A 19,656-nucleotide genomic window follows, 5' to 3' on the forward strand; every position below is an offset into this window, starting at 1 on the left:
ACCAGAGTTTCTTGGAGACTCCTATGGAAGGAGCTCTTTGTGTGCCCCATTTTTCCCTCCACCCATTCCAAAGTCCCCCACTTTTGCCCCCTGTAGTGGGGGGCTACAAACCCTCATTCCTTCAGGGAAGGGACTCTGTGCCTCCCATTTTCTCCCCGGTGTTACCCTCTTCCCCTAGCATTTTTCTGCCTGAGGAATAAATAATCGAAGAGTGTGAACATGTTAAACTAGTGGGAGGACAGGCTGAGATGAGATAGAAGAATTGTCTTGCCAGGGGATTTTAATGGATGCCATCAACCAGTTGTTTCAGTTTTAGACAATTTATGAGGTGCTTGGAACTGGCTAGGGAGCTTCATATGTTCTCCATTTTCTCCCTTTTGATGTCTTCAGTGTTTCCTGAAATTTAGAACTAGAACGTTCAAAAGTTACTGGGCTACAGACAAACACGTGCCATTTAATTGAGTACGGCCTTCATGAACTTAGTCAAAAACAAGACTACTGTTGTGTTAATTTCAGTTATTTAACTGCCACCATACTTAGATTAAATGGAATTACTGCAGAAATCATAGGTCTTTGCTGCAGAGTCTAAATAGATGCTTTGAATAGTGTGGGTACCATCTATCACAGGGGTAGGCAACCTATGGCACGTGCGCCAAAGGCAGCATACAAGCTGATTTTCACTGGCACACTGCCTGGGCCCTGGCCACCAGTCTGGGGGGCTCTGCATTTTAATTTAATTTTAAATGAAGCTTCTTAAACATTTTAAAACCTTATTTACTTTACATACAAGAACAGTTCAGCTATATATTATAGACTTAGAAAGAGACCTTCTAAAAACATTCCTGGTGCACAAAATCTTACATTAGAGTGAATAAATGAAGACTTTGGCACACCACTTCTGAAAGGTTGCCGACCCCTGGTCTATCATCTTGTAGTGAACTGCTCTATGGTTGAGTTTCTTAGTGTATGGCTGCAGGACTAACAAGTTTGTGATGACTGTAGCCCAGTCACATTAACACTTTGCATATAAAATCTGCAGTACCATTTTGAAAGCTCAAAAAAAAACCAGCTAATGCATCAATAAATGCTTTTCAAAAATTACAACAAAAAATTAATAAAGTAGCAGAAGTGACTATGCAAAATGTGTGCTAAATGCCATAAATGCTAAATTAGGGGAAGCTTGTGCTCGCATTAAAAAAACTGCTGTTTTTATATTAATCACTAGCTTAATTTAAAAAAATTTACAAGCTATTAAAAATGCTGCTATTGTTTTCCGTGCTGTATCTCTTAATCACACCTTTAATTTTAAAAACCTCCTCCCAAACCTTAAGTCATGGTTTACTGGCCTTTTCCAAACAATTATAAAATAAATTGTTTTCCTCCTTTCTATGTATTGTTTGGGTACTAATGCAATGTGCAAAGTGTATGTAATGCTGTGACCAGAGGCTGTGCTGTCTGTGTAAAAAAAAAAAAAAAAAACCTGTACCTGTCTCTTCAACTTAATCATAAATTACATAATGGGCCTGACAATCTGGGCTTGTCAGGCTCAAAAAAAAAACTATAAAAGTTAAGGTAGCCCCCCTTAATAGCTTACAAGCAGCCGGTAAAAAAAAAAGTAAAAGCCTCACATACACAGTACCCTAAACTTTTAAACTGTTCTTTTCTCTTCTGCCTCAAAGCAAACAAAACTTGCTTCAAACTAGTTTTTACTAAACAAATAACAAAAGCCCAAAGTTTTAACACCTACCAATCAAGTATTAACATGCAAAAGTCTGTCTAAAAATATATAAAAAGCTTATAAAATTTATATAAAACAAAGGTTTTTGTACCAAGATACAAGGCTCTCCTTTCTTCTGCAAAATAAAGCATCTTATCCCTGTCAGGCTGTTATTAACTCTCAACTAGGCAAACCCCGTATTTTAGTAACACCATTACAAACTTATTCATATAAGTTTTGAAGAAATACTCTTTGTAAAGAAATGTGGGAATAAATGCAAAGCTCTGCAGTTCTTTGTATGCCACATAGTTAAAAATTTTAATGATGCAATCTCTCAAAGTAGGTGATAAGCCTCAAAACCGGTACTCACTGTTTCTGCTTAACTAGAATATCTTTTACAAATATACACAAGTTTCAGTTAAGGCTGCCTATCTCCTGCTCAAGGACAGAGGGAGAGATCTGTCCTCCGTCTGATTTCTTCCTACATTGAGAAGTAGCATTGCACACTGTCTGCCATGTCACCAGGATGGACAAATACCCCAGCATGTTGTGCACTCAATCCTTCTACTAATGCATGAAGGTGTATGTGCCTTGGCTCTACCTGCCATTGTTGCTGTAGAGACTTGTGGAGTTGCAAGGTTGGTCTGGGAGCTTCACTTTACAATACCTGGTATGCCATCAACCATGGTCACTCTGGCTGATGCAGTGTTCCTCAACAGAGTGTGGGTATGATGTTCAGTGTATGCATAAGCCCATGCCTACTAGAAAATGAACTAGTGGTTGGTCCTGATTCCATCATCTCTAAGTCCCTCCCTTTCGCAGGAGGGGAGAGCCCTTCTGGCTATGATACATGATGGAAGGGGCATCTCCACCTCCCATGGGCTGAATGGGGTAATAGTGGAGGTGGCATGGGGGAGGGGAGAGCTTGTTCCTAGTGCTACATGTTGGAATGTGCCTGGCAGGGAGGAGGGGCTTCTCCCTCCCACGGGCCAGACAGGCACATGACATGCAATTGGCTCTTGGCACACCCCCCTCCCAATTTAAAACCTTCCCCGGGGTCCTTGTGCCCTTTCATGTGGATAGCTGGCTGGAAGGGGCCCTGCTGGAAAACTCAGCCACGCTACTGCAGCAGCTGCTAGAGCCAAGTATATGTCACTCCCTCCCCAATTGCTTCCAGGAGTGGTAGGGGTAGGGCCACAGCTATGAGAGCAGTACCTATTCCTGGGGTGAGCAACTAGAGCTGAGTCGTGGTGGCAGCAGCCAGCCAGGCCACTGAAGGTGGCAGGCACATGGCAGCTGGGCTCGCTACTAGGATTGTACATGCAGCAGTAAGGGGAGTAGGGTTGTGGATCAGTTAATGGGGTAGAGGTGTTAGAGGAGCCTTGATAAAGGGAGACCTGTGATAGAGTCCCTGGAGTGGTTCTGGGAACAGGGATGTGGGCTCAAAGGCCCAGATGAGGGAAGGTGACTGGACCACCCAAGGGTGGTCAAATAAGAGCCTCTCTGCAGGAGTGCTCAGGCATCCCAGCCAGCCCCGCTGGGCTGTCACAGTGAGGGTTACCAGCATCTCCCTGCAAGGGAGGAGGCCAGCAGCAGCCTTCATGCACCATGTTCAGAGCTGCAGCTCTGCTCCCACCCAGGGTAGCAGAAAACTGCCCCTGTGACGTGTGGGAGGGCTACCTCTTCCTCAGATGGGGGAAGGGGTAAGTGTGGGAGAAGTATGTCCCTGAGCTGAGGAGGCAGGTGACTGAAAGTGGCATGCGCAAGGGCAATGCACCCAAGGCAGATGTTTTAACTGAAATAGAGGGGCTGATTATTCTTCGCCCCCCCACCCAAGTGGTAGCAGGCTACCCATCCTTACACACAAAGGAACACTTAGAGACCACAAGTTCTTTTGAGAATGGGGGGGGGCGTGTCATGAGAATTAATCAAACACTCTTAGGGAAAACAATTTGAAAGGGGAGTGTGTGGATATGTTCACTCTGCTGTATCAGGTGGAGGATATGGATGAAGAAAATAAGGCTAAGGTGGCTAGCACACTAGAGAATTGGACCTTAGCCTTTTATTTATAGACAAGTTTAATATGTGAAAGGAATCTTTTTTCAGATATTTAGCACAGGCACATGCCCTGTATAAGGGTGAGGCATAGCTGAGATATGATGAGGTGTTTAGATGCTTGGCAGCAAAGAACCCAAACTTGCCGTGGGAGCAGAAGGACCCAGAATTACGGTTGGTATATATGACACCATGCTGTCCTAGTCAGTAGATTTATCCAGACAACAGGCTAGTTCTACCCAAACTGCAGGCTTCCAAAAGGAATAACAAGTTTATTCTATTTCTATTGCAAATTCAAGCATTGTGAATAAATACACCCCTGACTGACATAGCTATGTTAAAAAAAAAAACAAAACCAATACTGTAGATACAACTCTGTCCGCAAAGGACTGCTTTTGGCAGTATAGTGGATATGGTTTGGGAGCTGTGGTGTTCCTACACAAGAAAAGCTCTCTGTGTATGCTGCGTCTATCCTAGGGAAGCTATGCTGTCAAAGACTTTGTAGTGTAGAAATAGCTTGTGGGTGCTGAAATAATATCTGGGAGCTTTGTCCACTGACCAAATGAGCCAAGAGAAAAAGTAGACCAAAGTGAATGGGAGCATCTCAGTCTCTTACAAACAGCATTTTATGTGATGCTTAGAGACATTGTGAGGCAAATGTAATTTATATAAACACAAATAAGAGGTTTAATGAAAATAAGGTAGTTTTGAAAGACACCTATCATAGCCTGTGAAAATGGCATTTTTAATAGAATACACAGAATTCTTGAGAGAAGACTTCTTAAACAAACTGCTCTCATATTTCTTTATGACAGGCTTTGCAACACTGAGGGCTGCACTGGCAGTTTACTGAGAGTACAGAAGGCTCAGCTAGTTAGCACGTTTTCCAAAAATAAATACATATGACTCATAGTTGTGTACATATCTATTTTCTGTGATGGATTAATAGATACAGCTTGATTTAATGATTTCTAGTAATAAAAATCTGTACACAACTGACTGATTTTTGTCCCTGCCCTGGGGGGGAAAACAAGCAGTAGTTGTGTATCATAATGTCTTGTTCCCAACTGGTCCTAGGAGCTTTTACCTTAGTTTTGGAACAAAGTATCAAAATCTAATCTCAACTGCCCCAGTATCAGAGTTGGGCATTTATGTCAATGATGAAGTTAGTCAGATTTATGCCTTTGCAACTAAAACCAGAATCTGGTCCAAACTATTTAATCCTTGGTGTTGAATTTAATTGGAACTTTTTAAAGCTGTCACATTTGCAAACAGCTGCAGATACAAACTTATCAATGACCAAACATATCTGAGTGTCTATAACAAAAATTTCTAGTTTGAAGACATTCACATATAAAAGTGCACATCAGTTCTCACAGCTTAATATCTTTTCAAGTCAAACTAGTTAACAGATCATTCCAAGGCACAAGGAGAAACCATTTAACTTGCTTCATAAGCTAGATAAAAATCACTGGTACCCTTCAACATCAGTTTTTCTTCTCCCTTGTGTAATTATTTTCCATTCCTCCAATGAATGTTATTTGGTGTGTATAACTGGAGTGACTCACATAGTGCTTCTCAGAAATTGTCCCATCCTCTTTATCCTATGCAGAAAGCAGATGCAGACAGTGATGAATCTAGTTGAGAGTAGCTTTGTGTCCCTTTTTAAATGGGGGACAGATGTGTTGGAAGTTTTTTGCCCTATACAGTTTTCTTCTTTTTCTTTTGTGAAAAATTATAATTGTTAGAAGCAGGACAAATGTGGAGAAAAGACAGCAGCCAAAGAATATCAGAGGCTTCTTCTGTGAGAGAAATAAACAGAAGGTACACTGTGTTTTTTCCTCTGATTGATCACATAGATCACTAGAATACTCTGCAGGAAAGCCATTGCTACTAATCAGGTTGTTGTAAATTTGTACTGAAGACTTGGCTCTTGAATCAGAAGTGAAGAATCCAAATCTGGGTTTTGATTTTTCTTCAGTCAGTTTAAATGCGTAATAACCTCTAATCTTTACTTTATCAATATGATATGCTGAAAAAAAGAATGAATGTTGATAAATTCTCCTTATGTATGAAATGAAAAACTATTTAAGATCTCAAATAAACACATTTATAAAGTTAAAAATTATAACTGCATTATAAAACAAAATAGTAAAAATAATTATTCATTACTTCAGTGTGCCATATAAATAATCCTAATACTTAATTTGCATGGTTATTCTAATAATCATCAAGGAGATATAGTGAGTAGACAGAATCCAGGAGTTCACACTTTACAGTCCTGAGTTTAGTCTACTAGCACCAGATTTTAAAATGCGTTTAGGCACGTAAACATGCAGATAGGTACTAGTAAGATTCTCAAAGCTGCTAGGTGCATAACTCCCCTTCAAATCAACAGGAGCTAGACACCTAGTAGGATTTTCAAAAGTACCTATCTGTATCTTTAGGTGCCTAAATACCTTCAAGAATCGGGCCCTGTAGTGCCTAATCATAGTATGGATGAGTGGATTTTCGAAAAAGGGGTAAAAAAACATTCTGAGAGGGAATCAGCAGCTCTGAAAGATTACGAATCCCTATACTAAGCTATTATAGTAAAATAGTTTTTACTTACCTGCCAAGCAAGAGACAGTTACGTACCTGAGCTGTAACTGTTGTTCATTGAGATGTGAGTGCCAATGTGTATTCCATGCAGGTGTGCGTGCACTGAGCGCACCAAAGCCAGAGAACTTTGCCTAACAGTACCTGTATGGGGCACTGCTAGTGTCCTGTGGCCCTTAACCCCTCTCCAAGCTATTTAAGGATAGTGCTGCCCCAACACCTGTTGGTCACTTTGCATTGAATGTCAAGAATTGAGACTCTGATGCAGAGAGGATGAAGGGTGGGTTGTGGCATACACATCTGTACACACATCATGAACAAGGGTAACACTACAGGTAAGTAACCATCTTTTCTTTGCATGGTTGCAGATGTGTATTCCACTCAGGTGACTCATAAGTAGTATCAGGAGGAGGTAGGGCTCGGAATCTACTTAAAGAGCAAATGCAAGAGTGCCTTCCCAAAATTTGCATCTGATCTGGATGCATAGGTGGCGGGGATAAGAGGCCGGGGGAGGCTAGGCCTCCCCAAAAAGGATGTGGTGCACCTCCCTCTAGAGGCGCGACACCCTGAGGTCCTGCTCATCCTCTTACTCCATGGCCCCACCTGTGCTGCTCCCCTTCCCCCAAGGGCTCTTCCCCTCCTGCTGCTTGCACCTCTCCCCTCCAGCGGGCAGGGGGCTTGAGGAAGGAAGCGAAAAGGTGCAAGCAGTGGGTGAGGAGGCCTGGGAGGGAGGCGGAGCGGGGTGTGGGGTGGAGTGTGGGCAGGTCCTTGGGGAGAGAAGGCCAAGTAGGGGTGGGCCTCAGAGCAGAGCAAGGGGCGTGGCCCCCCACTTTTAGGGAGCTTCTGGTGCTCGTGCCAAGCCTCCCCAACTGCAGATATCATGCCTCGACCATGTTTGGATGCAGACATCATAACATAATATTTGGTTAAAGTATGTATGAAAGACCACATTACAGTGCTACAAATGTGCAGAATCAAAAAGTCACTGAGAAAATAAACCAGTCACTTGAAACTTTGTTGAATGATCTCTTAACCTCTGTGGAGGAGGCATCCAAGCTATTCCATAAGTCATTGTGATATACCTTCTCCCTGAAGGACCAGAGAAAGGAACATTCTTGTTAGGGGAAGCACCAGACCTCAAGCCAGGAGCAACATTCCATGTCAGCTCCAAAGAAGAGTGTGGGGCCGGATGATCTGTGGAGGTCCCCAGTGCCAAAGCGGTGGCATGCTCTGAAAGGTGCTGCTTTAGACTCATCCCTTGCCACCTGTGTGCTCTTTTAAAATCACTTGCAGATGGAGCACTTCTTTTTAATATGCCTTTCTCCCAGACACAACGAACAGTGTGAGGGGGTCACTATTGGGGATAGCCAACATACACAATGAACAATGTTTAAACCCTGGTGAGGGCATCACCCAGGGTAATTATCTATCTATTCTAAGTACTACAACTAAATCTAAGGGTATTACTAAACTATGCTAACAATGAATGATATACAACAAAGTTCTAGAAAAAAAATGAAATAAACAGTGAGGTAAAAAACTATTACATTAAATGCTCCGACTCTAGCCATGGGTGGTGAGAAGGAACTCAGGGGTGTTGGATCAGTGCTCCCCTTAACTAGCCTGGGGGGAGGGGCTAAGGGCCAAAAGACACAAGAACCACCCCTATGGTACTGCAAGGCAAAGTTCTCCAGCTTTGATGCGCTCATCATGCATGTACTTGAGTGGAAGATACATCTGCAACATCTCAAAACAGCAGCTAAATTCGAAGTTGCACATTTCCCCTGATTACCTGCTCATTATAAGTGTTTACAAAGCCTAGCCAAAAGAGGCCCCAATCAGGGACTGCGATCTTCAGGCACTACTCCAATAAAAATAATACACATTCTTAACACCTAAAATTACCCTTAGTAGGTAAAATTATAACTACATTAAAAAACAAAATAGTAAAAATAATTACTCACCTCTTCACCTTTCATTCATATGTAAGCAGAGAGAAAATCCATATTATTATTTAAATAAGGTAATTTTGTAGGAGTGTTATAACTAATTGAACTTTTGGGCTCTCTTTGAAGAGATACACTTCTACAGTTTGAAAAATAAAAATTTCATGACCACTAGCCTGAGAATTCCCTAAAGGAAAATAGTTGTATTTTTTTGTAGGGACTTGGGGATGCACAGGAAAAAATGACATCTAGTAATTGTTCCCACTTTAGTTTAATCTTTAGAACTGATTTCCTTTACCATGCCCTGGGTTTTAATAGAGACAAGGCAGGTGAGGTAATGTCTTTTACTGAATCAACTTATTGTATATAGTCATTTGCAGGGTTCCATTATTGTAGCTGATCTCAGTGTCCTAGAAGTTGAAAATGATTATATATACAAAACCCATGGATCACCACACTTATCTCCACTGATCCAGTAATCACCACAGATGCACCAAAAAGTCTGTTATCTACAGTCATATATTTAAGGTATGTCTACACTATGAAATTAGGTTGATTGTATAGAAGTCGATTTTTAGACTTTTAGATTTTTAGAATGCTACAAAATACCAAAAAAATCCTCCTCCTGTGGGTGTCATAGCTCACTCCATGTGAGCACAAGTTGCCTCCATGGCATCCCTATTTGACATCTCTCTGCAGGGCAGCCACCTGGAGTTCTAGCCACACGTACGTGACACACTGTGCTCTAGTTTGTGCCTTGGCTGAGGATGCAGTAGTGGGATCGGCATCTTTGCTACCAGCTTCCTCACACCTGCCTCCAGGCTGAACACTGCAATCACCCACATGTGGAATACATATAGGGACCAGCACTCAAAGAAGTAGTGGAGATTACTTACTATAACTGGAGGTTCTTCAAAATGTGTGATCCCTATCAGTATTCTACTACCCAGCCCCCTTCACATCCTGTTGGATGGGCGGTAAGAAGAGGAACTGGAAAGGCGTCGACCTTCACGGCGTCGACCTTCACTGCCTCTTATACCCTCAGTCAGGAGTACAAAGGGAACTACTGCATTTTTAGATATCGATTGTATACCGTTGATTGTCTGTTGGCAGCAGACAGTGCAGTAGGGGCTCAGGGGATCCATTCATGAAGCCTGGACAGTAGTAAGGAGCAGTTCCACTATAGGCTGAGTAAGTGCACAATGGTGGTAGAATGTGCCTTTGGATGTTGAAAAGCTTGCTGGCGCTGTTGGTCAGACCTCAGCGCAACCAACATTCCCATTGTTATTGCTGCTTGCTGTGTGCTCCATAATATCTGTGAGAGTAAGGGGGAGACGTTTATGGCGGGGTGGGAGGTTGAGGCAAATCGCCTGGTATCCAATTTTGAGCAGCCAGACACCAGGGCCATTAGAAGAGCACAGCAAGGTGCGCTGCACATCAGAGAGGCTTTGAAAACCAGTTTCATGACTGGCCAGACTTCGGTGTGACAGTTGTCTGTGTTTCTCATTGATGCAAACCTGCCCCCTTTGTTGATTTTAATTCCCTGTAAGCCAACCATCCTCCCCCCTTCAAAATAAAGTAACTATTTTTTTGAAACCATGCATTTTTTTTAATTAATAAAGAGAGATAACGGACAGGGTAGCCCAGGAGGGGTTGGGGAGAAGGGAAGGAAAAAGCCACATTGCTTATTGTAGCCACACTAAAAATCAAGCTGTTTGAATGACAGCCTTCTGTTGCTTGGGCCATCCTCTGGAGTGGAGTGGCTGGGTGCCCAGAGCCTCCCCACACCCTGCGTTCTTGGGCATCTGGGTGAGGAGGCTATGGAACATGGGGAGGAAGGGAGGCGGTTATACAGTGGATACAGCAGGGGTCTGTGCTCTTGTTGGCTTTCCTGCAGCTCCAACAGACTCCAACAGTCCATCATGTCTGTTTGCTCCCCCATTAGCTTCAGCATCGCGTCCTGCCTCCGCTCTTCGCGCTCACTTAATTCTTTCCTGGCTTCTACCCCTGAATGCCTCCATGCATTAAGCTGTGCCCTATCAGTGCGGAAGGACTTCATGAGTTCAGAAATCATGTGATCGTGAGTTTTTTTCGCCTTCTAATCTGCAATAACCTCATGGATGGAGATGATAAGGGGAGCATAGAAACAGTCTATGCTCTACGATTCTAGGGGGACTGCATGGTCACCTGTGCTGCTGAGTTCACCACACTGACCAAACAGAAAATGAAATTCGAAAGTTCCCAGGGCTTTTCCTGTGTACCTGGCTAGTGCATCAGATTTCAAAGTGCTGTCCAGAGCGGTCACAATGGAGCACTCTGGGATAGCTCCCAGCAGACAATATCATCGATTTGCCTTTGCACTACCCCAAATTCGACCCAGCAAATTCAATTTTACCACTACTCTCCTCGCCAGGGAGGAGTACAGAAGTCTATTTTAAGAGACCGTTCGGTCGACGGAACAGTGTTGGTTGTGTGGATGCATTCATTTTTAAATCAACCTAACGTGGCTAAATTTGACCTAACCCCATAGTGTAGACCAGGCCTTAGATACCACAGAATTTGCTCCAAAGAGTACATCTGGGATACACACTTAAAGCCACCATCCCTAAACAAGAACATTCCACCTATGAAGTAGATTGCCTCATGGAACAAGCCACCCAAATAACCTCGGAGACCTTACTTCAAAACCGGAGAGAAAAAACACTGACTGCATACCCCTAGTTGTCACCTACCACCCCACACTGGAACCAATATGAGGTGTCATCAAACAATTGCAACCCATGTTTTGTGGGGACCACATCCTGAAAGTGTAGGTTACTTACTGTAACTGGAGGTTCTTCAAGATGTGTGGTCCCTATCTGTATTTCTCACATATGGTATGCATGTGCACCATGTGGCTGAGTCTGGTAATTCTTCAAAACAGTGTCTGTTGGTCCATACACATGCAGTAGTTCTCTTTGTACTACTGACTGAGGGTATAAGAGGCAGTGAAGGTCGACGCCTTTCCAGTTCCTCTTCTTACCGCCCATCCAACAGGATGTGAAGGGGGCTGGGTAGTAGAATACTGATAGGGACCACACATCTTGAAGAACCTCCAGTTACAATAAGTAATCTCCACTACTTCTTTGAGTGCTGGTCCCTATACGTATTCCACATGTGGGTGATTGCAGTGTTCAGCCTGGAGGCAGGTGCGAGGAAGCTGGTAGCAAAGATGCCGATCCCACTACTGCATCCTCAGCCAAGGCACAAACTAGAGCACAGTGTGTCACGTACATGTGGCTAGAACTCCAGGTGGCCGCCCTGCAGAGGGATGTCAAATAGGGATGCCATGGAGGCAACTTGTGCTCACATGGAGTGAGCTATGACACCCACAGGAGGAGGATTTTTTTGCTATTTTGTAGCATTCTAAGATGCATCCTAAAACTCACTTACAAATCCTCTGGGAGAATATGACTTGCCCACGCAATCTCTCTGCTATGATGATAGCAAGTCTTTGTGATTTCCTAATGGGTTTGATTCTTTGCAGGTAGAACGCCAGGGCACACCGGACATCGAGGGTGTGAAGACTCATTTTCAGAGAAAGCATGGGGCTTCCAGGAAGAATACAGGTAAGTGTATCATTTGCTTGATGGAGAACTCAGAAACAATCTTGGGGAGAAATTTGGTGTGTAGTCAAAGAGAGACCTTTTCTTTGTGAAACACTGTATAAGGAGAGTCTGCCATGATTGCTCTGAGCTTGCTGACCTTCCTGGCCAACGCTTCCTGGGTTCAAAAGGCAGACTTGTGAGTACTGACAGGATGATGTCACTGTCCCATTGAAGTGTAGGTTTAAGCACTGGTGGGAGGATACTGATCAGACCTTTCATAAATCATACTGTAGTTGGGTGAGTCAAGACGGAATGTGCTTCCAGCGGAGAGAGGAAGGCACTAATTGCTGTTAGTAGTCACAGCAAACTAATAGCGAGACCTGAAGACTTCAGGGACAGGAGATAGTCTAGGACAACCGGGATGCTTAAGGTAACTGGAGAATGTTGATGGAGTTGTGCCCAGGCCAAAAAGCATCTCCATTTGTCTAGATAGCAGATTCTAGCAGAACCTTTTCAACTTTGATTAAGGATCACCTGAACGAGGGCTGAGCATTAGTGTTCTATTTCCAACACCCATCCAAACACCAGGGCATGAGGTGGAGTGAGATCAGATTGGGATGCTTGATTTCCCCTCCTTCCTGGGTTAGCAGATCTGGGAATGGGAAGATCATGATTGGTGGGTGGGCAGGAATTGTTAGAAGTGCCGTGAACCAGAACTGTCTGGTCCAATAGGATGCTAGGAGAATGATATTGGCTCTATTATGATGTATCTTCCGTACCACCCATAGAAGTAGGGGAATGGGAAGGAAGGCATATCTGAGACTGTTTGTCCAAGACAGTCCTGGGAGTTGCAACCCATGGCTCCTCTAGAACAATATAAGGGGAGCTTTCTGTTCATTTGGGACACAAAGACATCTCATAGTGGACTACCCCACTGTGTAAATATCTCACTTAGGACTGTGTTGCGAACCTCCCACTCATGGTCTGGCAAGAAGCTTCTGCTTCATTTATCAGCAAGAGGGTTGTGAACACTGGGAAGGTAGCTGCTTGTATTGTGATGTGGTTTCTGATGAACCAGTTCCAAAGTCTGATGGCTTCCAGGCAGAGGGGATGAGATCTCGCTCCTCCTTGTTTGTTTATATAGATCACCATGGTGATATTGGCGGTTCTTTATACATGGAGTGTGCAGATGAGCAAGAAAGGCCTTGCATGCAAAGCAGGCTTCCCTCAGTTCCATATGTTTATATGTAGCCTTGCTTCTTGTGGGATCCAGGAATCCTGAGCAGCGTGGTTGTCTTGTGGGCATCCCACCTCAGAAAGGAGGGGTCTGTTACAATGGTGGCCCTGGACATGGAAGGATTGAAGGGAACACTGACCATGGGTTTTCAGGGTTCAGTCACTAAGTGAGGGAGGTGATAACTCTGGTGGGAACCTTGGAGTTGATATGGTCTTTCTTCAGTCAGTAGATTGAATGGAGCCAAGCTTGCAGACACCGCATCTGGAGTCTGGTAAACGGCATCACGTGGCCTAACAGTGAAAGACACCTGTGCACTGCAGTCTGTGGGTAATACATGAAATCAGGTTGTTCATTGTATGGAACCTGTCTGCAGGGAGGAATGCTCTCACAGAAACCGAGTCCAACATTACCCCAATAAAGTTTACTGACCTTGTTGGTAACTGGGCAATAAAATGGACTTTTCTTTGTTTATGCAAATGCCTAGGGTGGCCAAAAGTTGTAGAGAAACCCTGTCACCAACCTGACCATCTGATGAGGTTGGCCTACCAGGAGTCAATCGTCCAGGTATAGAAATAACGTATAGCCCTAGCATCTCATTTGGGGGGCTATCACAGAGAAAACCTTTGTAAATACTCTGGGTCCTGGAATGAGCCCAAAGGAGAGGACTTGAAACTGGAAGGGTTCCTGGCCAACTGTAAAATGCAGAAACTTCCTGTGTGATGGGTGAATGTCCACGTACAAATATGTGTCCTTCATATGGAGAGTCACGAACTGCATCCCTTTCAGAAGGGAGAGGATTATCAATGCCAACATAATCATCCGGAATATCAGATTTTGCATAAAGATGTTGAGTTGCCAAAGGTCCAGGATGGCTCTCCACCCTTCATCATTTTTGGGAATTAGGAAATGTGGAGAGTGGAACCCCCTTCTGTGGCAACAAGACGGGATGCGCTCTATTGGTCCTCGGTGTAAAAGAGATTCTGCGTCCTGTTGAAGAATTACCTTGTGAGGGTAGTCCCTGAAGGGGGCTTGTGAGGCAGGAAGCAGAGGAACTCTTTGGAGTTTCCCTGATGGATAATCTCCAGACCCCAGCTGTTCCTAGTGATTTTGTTCCAGTTGTGGGTGAAGAGTGCTAGACAGCCCCCAAAGATGACAGGGAGAAAAGGTGTTGGTCTCAACCAATATGTCAAAAATGGCTCTTGGCCAGTAGTTGGGAGTGAGTAGAGGCTGTGGCAGTAGAGGGGGCCAAGAAGCGAGGCCTCAGAATCCTCTGGTATTTGTGTGGAGGCTCAGCTGGACACCTGGCAATAAAGGTACATGAGGAGGGGGTAGCCTTCGTCTGTAGGACTTCCTCTGGTGTTTCCTCATAGAGGTTAAAGTATAAATCCCCAGGAAATGCAGAGTCAATCTGGAGTCCTTTAGTGAGTAGGGTCTTGTCTGTTATCTCTTTAAAGAGATTAGACTGATCACAGGGGAGGTCCTGGATGGTGTATTGGACCTACCTAGGAAACCCTGATGATTGCAGCCAAGAGTCTTTCCTCATGACTAAGCCTCGGCCAAATTTCAGGAAGCTGTGTCTGCTGCATCCACTGCAGCCTGGAAGGCTACTCTTGCCACTATTTTCCTCTCATCTAAAAAAGACTGAAATTGGGCCGTGTCCTCCATGGGAAGCTTAATGTCTGAAGTCTGCATGCCTGAAATAATTATTAAAATTGTATTTCACTAACAAAGCTTGGTAGTTAGCAACACAAAATTACAGGTCTATGGAGGAGAAGGCCTTTCTCCCCAAGAGGTCCTGTCTCTTAGAGAGTCTTTATCTGCCATGGCCGTCCTTTGCTAATGCGACAAAGCTCCTTCTGTAGCCCCCTACACCACCACCAAGTTGGAGGCAGTATGGGAGAGTAAAAATTCAGCTCCTTTAGCAGGAACAAAATATCGCCTCTTGGCTGTTTTCAGTGTAGGAGCCCAGGATGCTGGAGCGCACCATGCCATTCTGGCCAGTTCTAATATGGCCTCGTTGACCAGCAGGGCTACCTTACTTGTTCCCTGCAGTTGCAACATGTCCAGGAGCGGGTTTTGAGGGTCCTGGAACTCATCTAATGGGATCTGTAGGTCACTGACAATTCTGTGTAACAGCTCCTAGTACTGCCAGTGGTCATCTGGCAGAGAAGGAGGAGTGACTGCTTTGTCCAGGGATGATGAAGAGACACCCTTCAGAACCATTGGCACCTGCAGATCCAGTTGCAGCTCTTCCTCTTTGTACACCAACAGAACTAGTTGGCGAGAGGGAGAGGAGCAGTACAACTCTTGAGAAGTGCCCAGATGCCTGCCGTAAGGATCCCATAGATCCCAATCAGGCAAGAAAGAGGGATCGATTGGTCGATTGGCTGTGAGACCCATGGACCCCAAGGGAATCAATACAAGCGGTCCTGGGGGGAGGGAGGGTGTTGTACCCAAAGGAACTGTGAGCATAACCCCTCGACTATCCATTGGGGCTCGACTGTCTCCACGGAGATACCAGTGTGGCTAGCTCCTCTGACTCACCTGAGACCGAGAACTGTTCCATCGATAGCAGCGGTACCATCGGTACCACAGCACTTCTGCTAGACAGTTGGAGATGGGACAGCTCCTGGGACACTGATGTAGACTCCTCTTCTGGAATAATAACATCGCTCACAAGGGCAAGGCTGGAAAGAAGTGGAGACTGTGGATAAGGGAGGACAATATCCTCCGGTGTTATATAAATCTCCTGTACTCTGGTGGGTGAGGGGTTCCAGCAGTCAAGTCTGAAGTACCTGGTGGATCTGCAACAGCCAGATGGTCTTTAGATGAATGAGGCAGTACTGATGATGGGTCTGGACCAGCATTCATAGACAGAACCAGTGAATGTCTGTCCTTACACTTGCTCAGGTGACCGATGAAACTGGAGGATCTTCCTTTTTATGCACCTTGCCCTCCAATCTGGGGATCTTCACCAGAGCCAGTTTCTTAGGTTCCATATGCGACGTCTCTCCTGACTTGGATAGGCTCGGAGAGGAAATGTGTTTCTTATGGCCAGTCCGCAAAGGAGAGTTATCCTTGAGTGTACCCTCTACCCTCATAACGAGCCCTAGAAGAAGAGTCTTTGGGCTTAGATGTTGAAGGCTCCAGTCCAAGGCATAGGTTTGGAGTGACACTGCTGGTCAGTTGAGGCCAATGCACAGCAGGGTGTCCCTGGCTAAGATTGGAGAGTGGACTCATAGCCTTCTCCACCAGGGGCTTTCACAGGCAAAGCTCCTTGGCTTTTCAAGTTCTGGGTGGGAAGGAGTGAAAGATACTGCACTTTGCAGAACTCTACCTCACCCAGACAGTACAGGCATTGTTGATGTTCATCACTGATAGAGAGTGAGTGAGGGCAGGAGATGCAATTCTTGAATCATGAGACTCTGGGCATGATTCTGGAGCTGGGAAGGGGTTCCCTAACCAGAGAGAAAGAAATAAAGTTTACAGTATAGTATAGAGTAAGTACTAAGCTAAGAAATATAACTATTTAGAAGCATTTTATTTCTTTACAGGTTATACAACCAAGTGAAGGAAGAAACAATTCTGACTCATGCAATGTGGCAGTAAGAAGGAACTGAAGAGGTGTTAACCATCACTGCCTCTTATATCCTCAGTTGAGAGCACGAGGAGAGCTACTGCATGTGTGTGGGCCAGCAAATACTGCTCTGAAGAATTTCCAGACTTGGGTGCATGACGCTTATGTGTTCCCCACCTGTGGAATACACATAGGGACCAGCACTTGAAGAAGAAATCTTTCCCAACCACCCTCTTCTGGTCTTCAAGCTCATTCCCCCACTCCCCACCCTCATCTCACCAAGCTCATTATCAGAAACAAGCTCCCCACATACCAGGACACACAAACTCAAAGCAGCACAAGGCCCTGCCAGAACAACAGATGCAAAACATGCAGACATATCTACACCACTACAATTATCAATACTCCCCACAACATACCTTTCAAGATCCTTGGGTCCTACCCAGGCCTATCACAACATGTGGTATACCTCATTCCGTGTATCAAATGCCCCAACAATAACTATGTGGATGAAACTGGACTATCGCTATGTTCTCAAAAGAACTCACACAGAAAAATGATAAAAGACAAAACCACCCTATCACCCATAGGCACTTTTCACAAAGTGATCATGACATATCTGACCTCTCAGTCCTAGCCCTCAAAGGAAACATTCACAACACCTTCTAAAGATGAGCCTGGCAACTTAAATTCATAACTCTCCTAGATCTTAAAAATCATGGTCTCGGCATGTTTTTATGGTTCATTACAACAATCTGTAAGGCCCTGCCTGCTAATAATCCTTAACTGCTCACTTAATTTTAAGTGGTCTCCTATAGCATGTGTGAATATGCTATGCTTAACAGTGTCTCAACTTGTCTTTTGCTTAGACGCTCTGGTTACCTTCCCCAGACCTGAAGAAAAGTTCTGTGAAGCTCAAAAGCTTGTCCCTTCCACCAACAGAAGTTGGACCATTAAAAGATTTACTTCACCTACCTTACATGGCTACACCACCACTGCAAACAACTGGATTATAATATGCAGATATATTTGAGCAACATTAAGTACAATCTTCTAAAGAGATTTAATCTTTTACGTGAATTAAATAGTTAGATATCAAATGAAATACATGGGATTGGAGATGGCAAGTTTTTGGTTCTTCCTTAAAGCAGGGGAGCTTTCTGTGCAGTATGAGTATAGGCAGTATATATAAATGTCTACAATATAGCCTTGCTTGTAAAAATAAATCTTTTCAGTGGGCTACTGGCACAAGAAACATTTCCTCCTTATTTAGAGCTTATAACTCAGTGTCTAGAATTCATATAGGACATTAATGAACAAACCAAAAAAATACTCATTATTCCTAAATTCCTTAAAAACTAACATAGCACTGGAAATGTTAAATTCATTGTTTTTAAATGTGGATGCCTAACAGCAACCTAAATCTATATTTAGCCACCTAAATAAGTGGCCTGATTTTCAGGGGTACTGGGAATTTATGGCTCTTATTGACATTGAAGAGCAAAAACAGACAGCAAAATTAACTTTTTTCAAAAAGTTTAAAATGCTTCAAGACAGCCAAAATAAATTAACTATTTTACTAATATTACTTTTCATTGTAAGCCATTGCTTAAGTGGGCACTGGGACATTTTTTGATCATAAATGAAGAGGTGGATTGTGAATGGAAGGGGCAAGTGGACAAAGAGACAATGTCTGTGTGAAAAATACAGTCCATATCATGAAAATGGCTAAGAACCTCCATTCTAAAATATCTGCATTTATCATCTCACCTTTTAAAACCTCTTGGGTATATTTTCCTAAGTAATAGTTTCGAAGTTCATCATTAGCCAAAGACTGGTCGTCGATCCCATTTGCTGTGATGTAAACATCTATATCACCATAGGTTTTTTTAATCCATTTTAGAACTTTGCGCATCCCCCAGGGCACCACTGCCAAACGAGATGGGGAACTCAGGCATGTGATATCCTGCAGGAATTGAACATCCCGATCAAATTCATACCAGCTCCCATTTTGAAGTTCATGAATCACAAATCTTGTGGTAAAATGATTCAGTGCATAAAAATCAGCTGCACCTTTAACAAGTTTCTTTTCTTCATCTGTGAAATATGGCAAGAAGGAACTTGAGAGGCCTTTTGTGTTTTTAGATACAATGTATTCCCTCATGGCTGCTGGATAATCCCCTGTCTTAAAAATTGGATCTGCAAACCAGGCTATTTCAAATTGAAGAAATCTTTCAGCAGCTTTTAAGTGAGAATCAAAATAGGGATTGGCAGGCTCAGCCCAATCTGAATGCAGAGACAGAGACACTAGTCCATGCTGAAATGATCTATACTGCTTGTCATATATTTGCCAGGCCCTGGCATGTGCTATCAGTAAATTATGTGCTGCCTGATACGTATCATTGCTGCTGCTATTATAGACATCGCTTAATCTGTTTGGCTCATTTATGGTGATCCAGAGTTTAACCAAGTCACCAAGTTCCTGAAAACACAAAGCGGCGTAGTTCTGAAAAGCCTGGACAGTAGATTGATTTAGCCATCCTCCTCTCTGCAACAAAGGACCAGGCAAGCCTAAGTAGGCATGAGTTGGATAGTATAAGGTGACCATAGATTTAATATTGAGTTTCAGTAGCTCACTAATCACACATCTATAATATCTGAGAACTTGTCTATTGATGGCTGACAAATCCCCATTAGGTAAAATTAATGACCAGTCAAGTGCAAATCTGTAATGTGTTACTTTCATTTTTTCCAAGAGATCAAGTTGTTTTTTAATACTGACAAAGTCTGTACACTGAGCTGGTCGGGTTTTCAGCTTCACTCCTTTAACTCGGTGCAAAAGCCCATCTCCAGTGATGTTCCAGAGATACAGGTTAGGGTCACAGAACTGTGGAGAGGAAGCTACAGATTCTGCCTGTAAAAATGGATGGGAACAAACA

At 43.7% G+C, this 19,656-nt stretch overlaps 1 protein-coding gene and 1 long non-coding RNA gene across 2 annotated transcripts in view; one reads left to right on the forward strand and one right to left on the reverse strand.

Moving 5' to 3' along the window:
- Window positions 1-5,243: 5,243 nt before the first annotated feature.
- KLB (klotho beta) overlaps window positions 5,244-19,656 on the reverse strand; it is a 45,303-nt gene continuing 30,890 nt past the window's right edge. The window contains exons 4-5 of the mRNA XM_050945511.1: window positions 18,488-19,631; window positions 5,244-5,804 (exon numbers count right to left, since the gene is read on the reverse strand). Of these exons, the coding sequence (XP_050801468.1) occupies window positions 5,410-5,804; window positions 18,488-19,631 (1,539 nt within the window). The 3' untranslated portion in view covers window positions 5,244-5,409. The remainder of the gene's footprint in view (window positions 5,805-18,487; window positions 19,632-19,656) is intronic.
- LOC127048382 (uncharacterized) lies at window positions 8,707-18,335 on the forward strand. The gene is made up of 3 exons (XR_007773621.1): window positions 8,707-8,844; window positions 11,843-11,924; window positions 16,695-18,335. It is a non-coding gene; the product is annotated as an uncharacterized LOC127048382 (long non-coding RNA).

This window comes from Gopherus flavomarginatus, chromosome 3 (genome assembly GCF_025201925.1).
Source record: "Gopherus flavomarginatus isolate rGopFla2 chromosome 3, rGopFla2.mat.asm, whole genome shotgun sequence".
NCBI lineage: Eukaryota > Metazoa > Chordata > Testudines > Testudinidae > Gopherus > Gopherus flavomarginatus.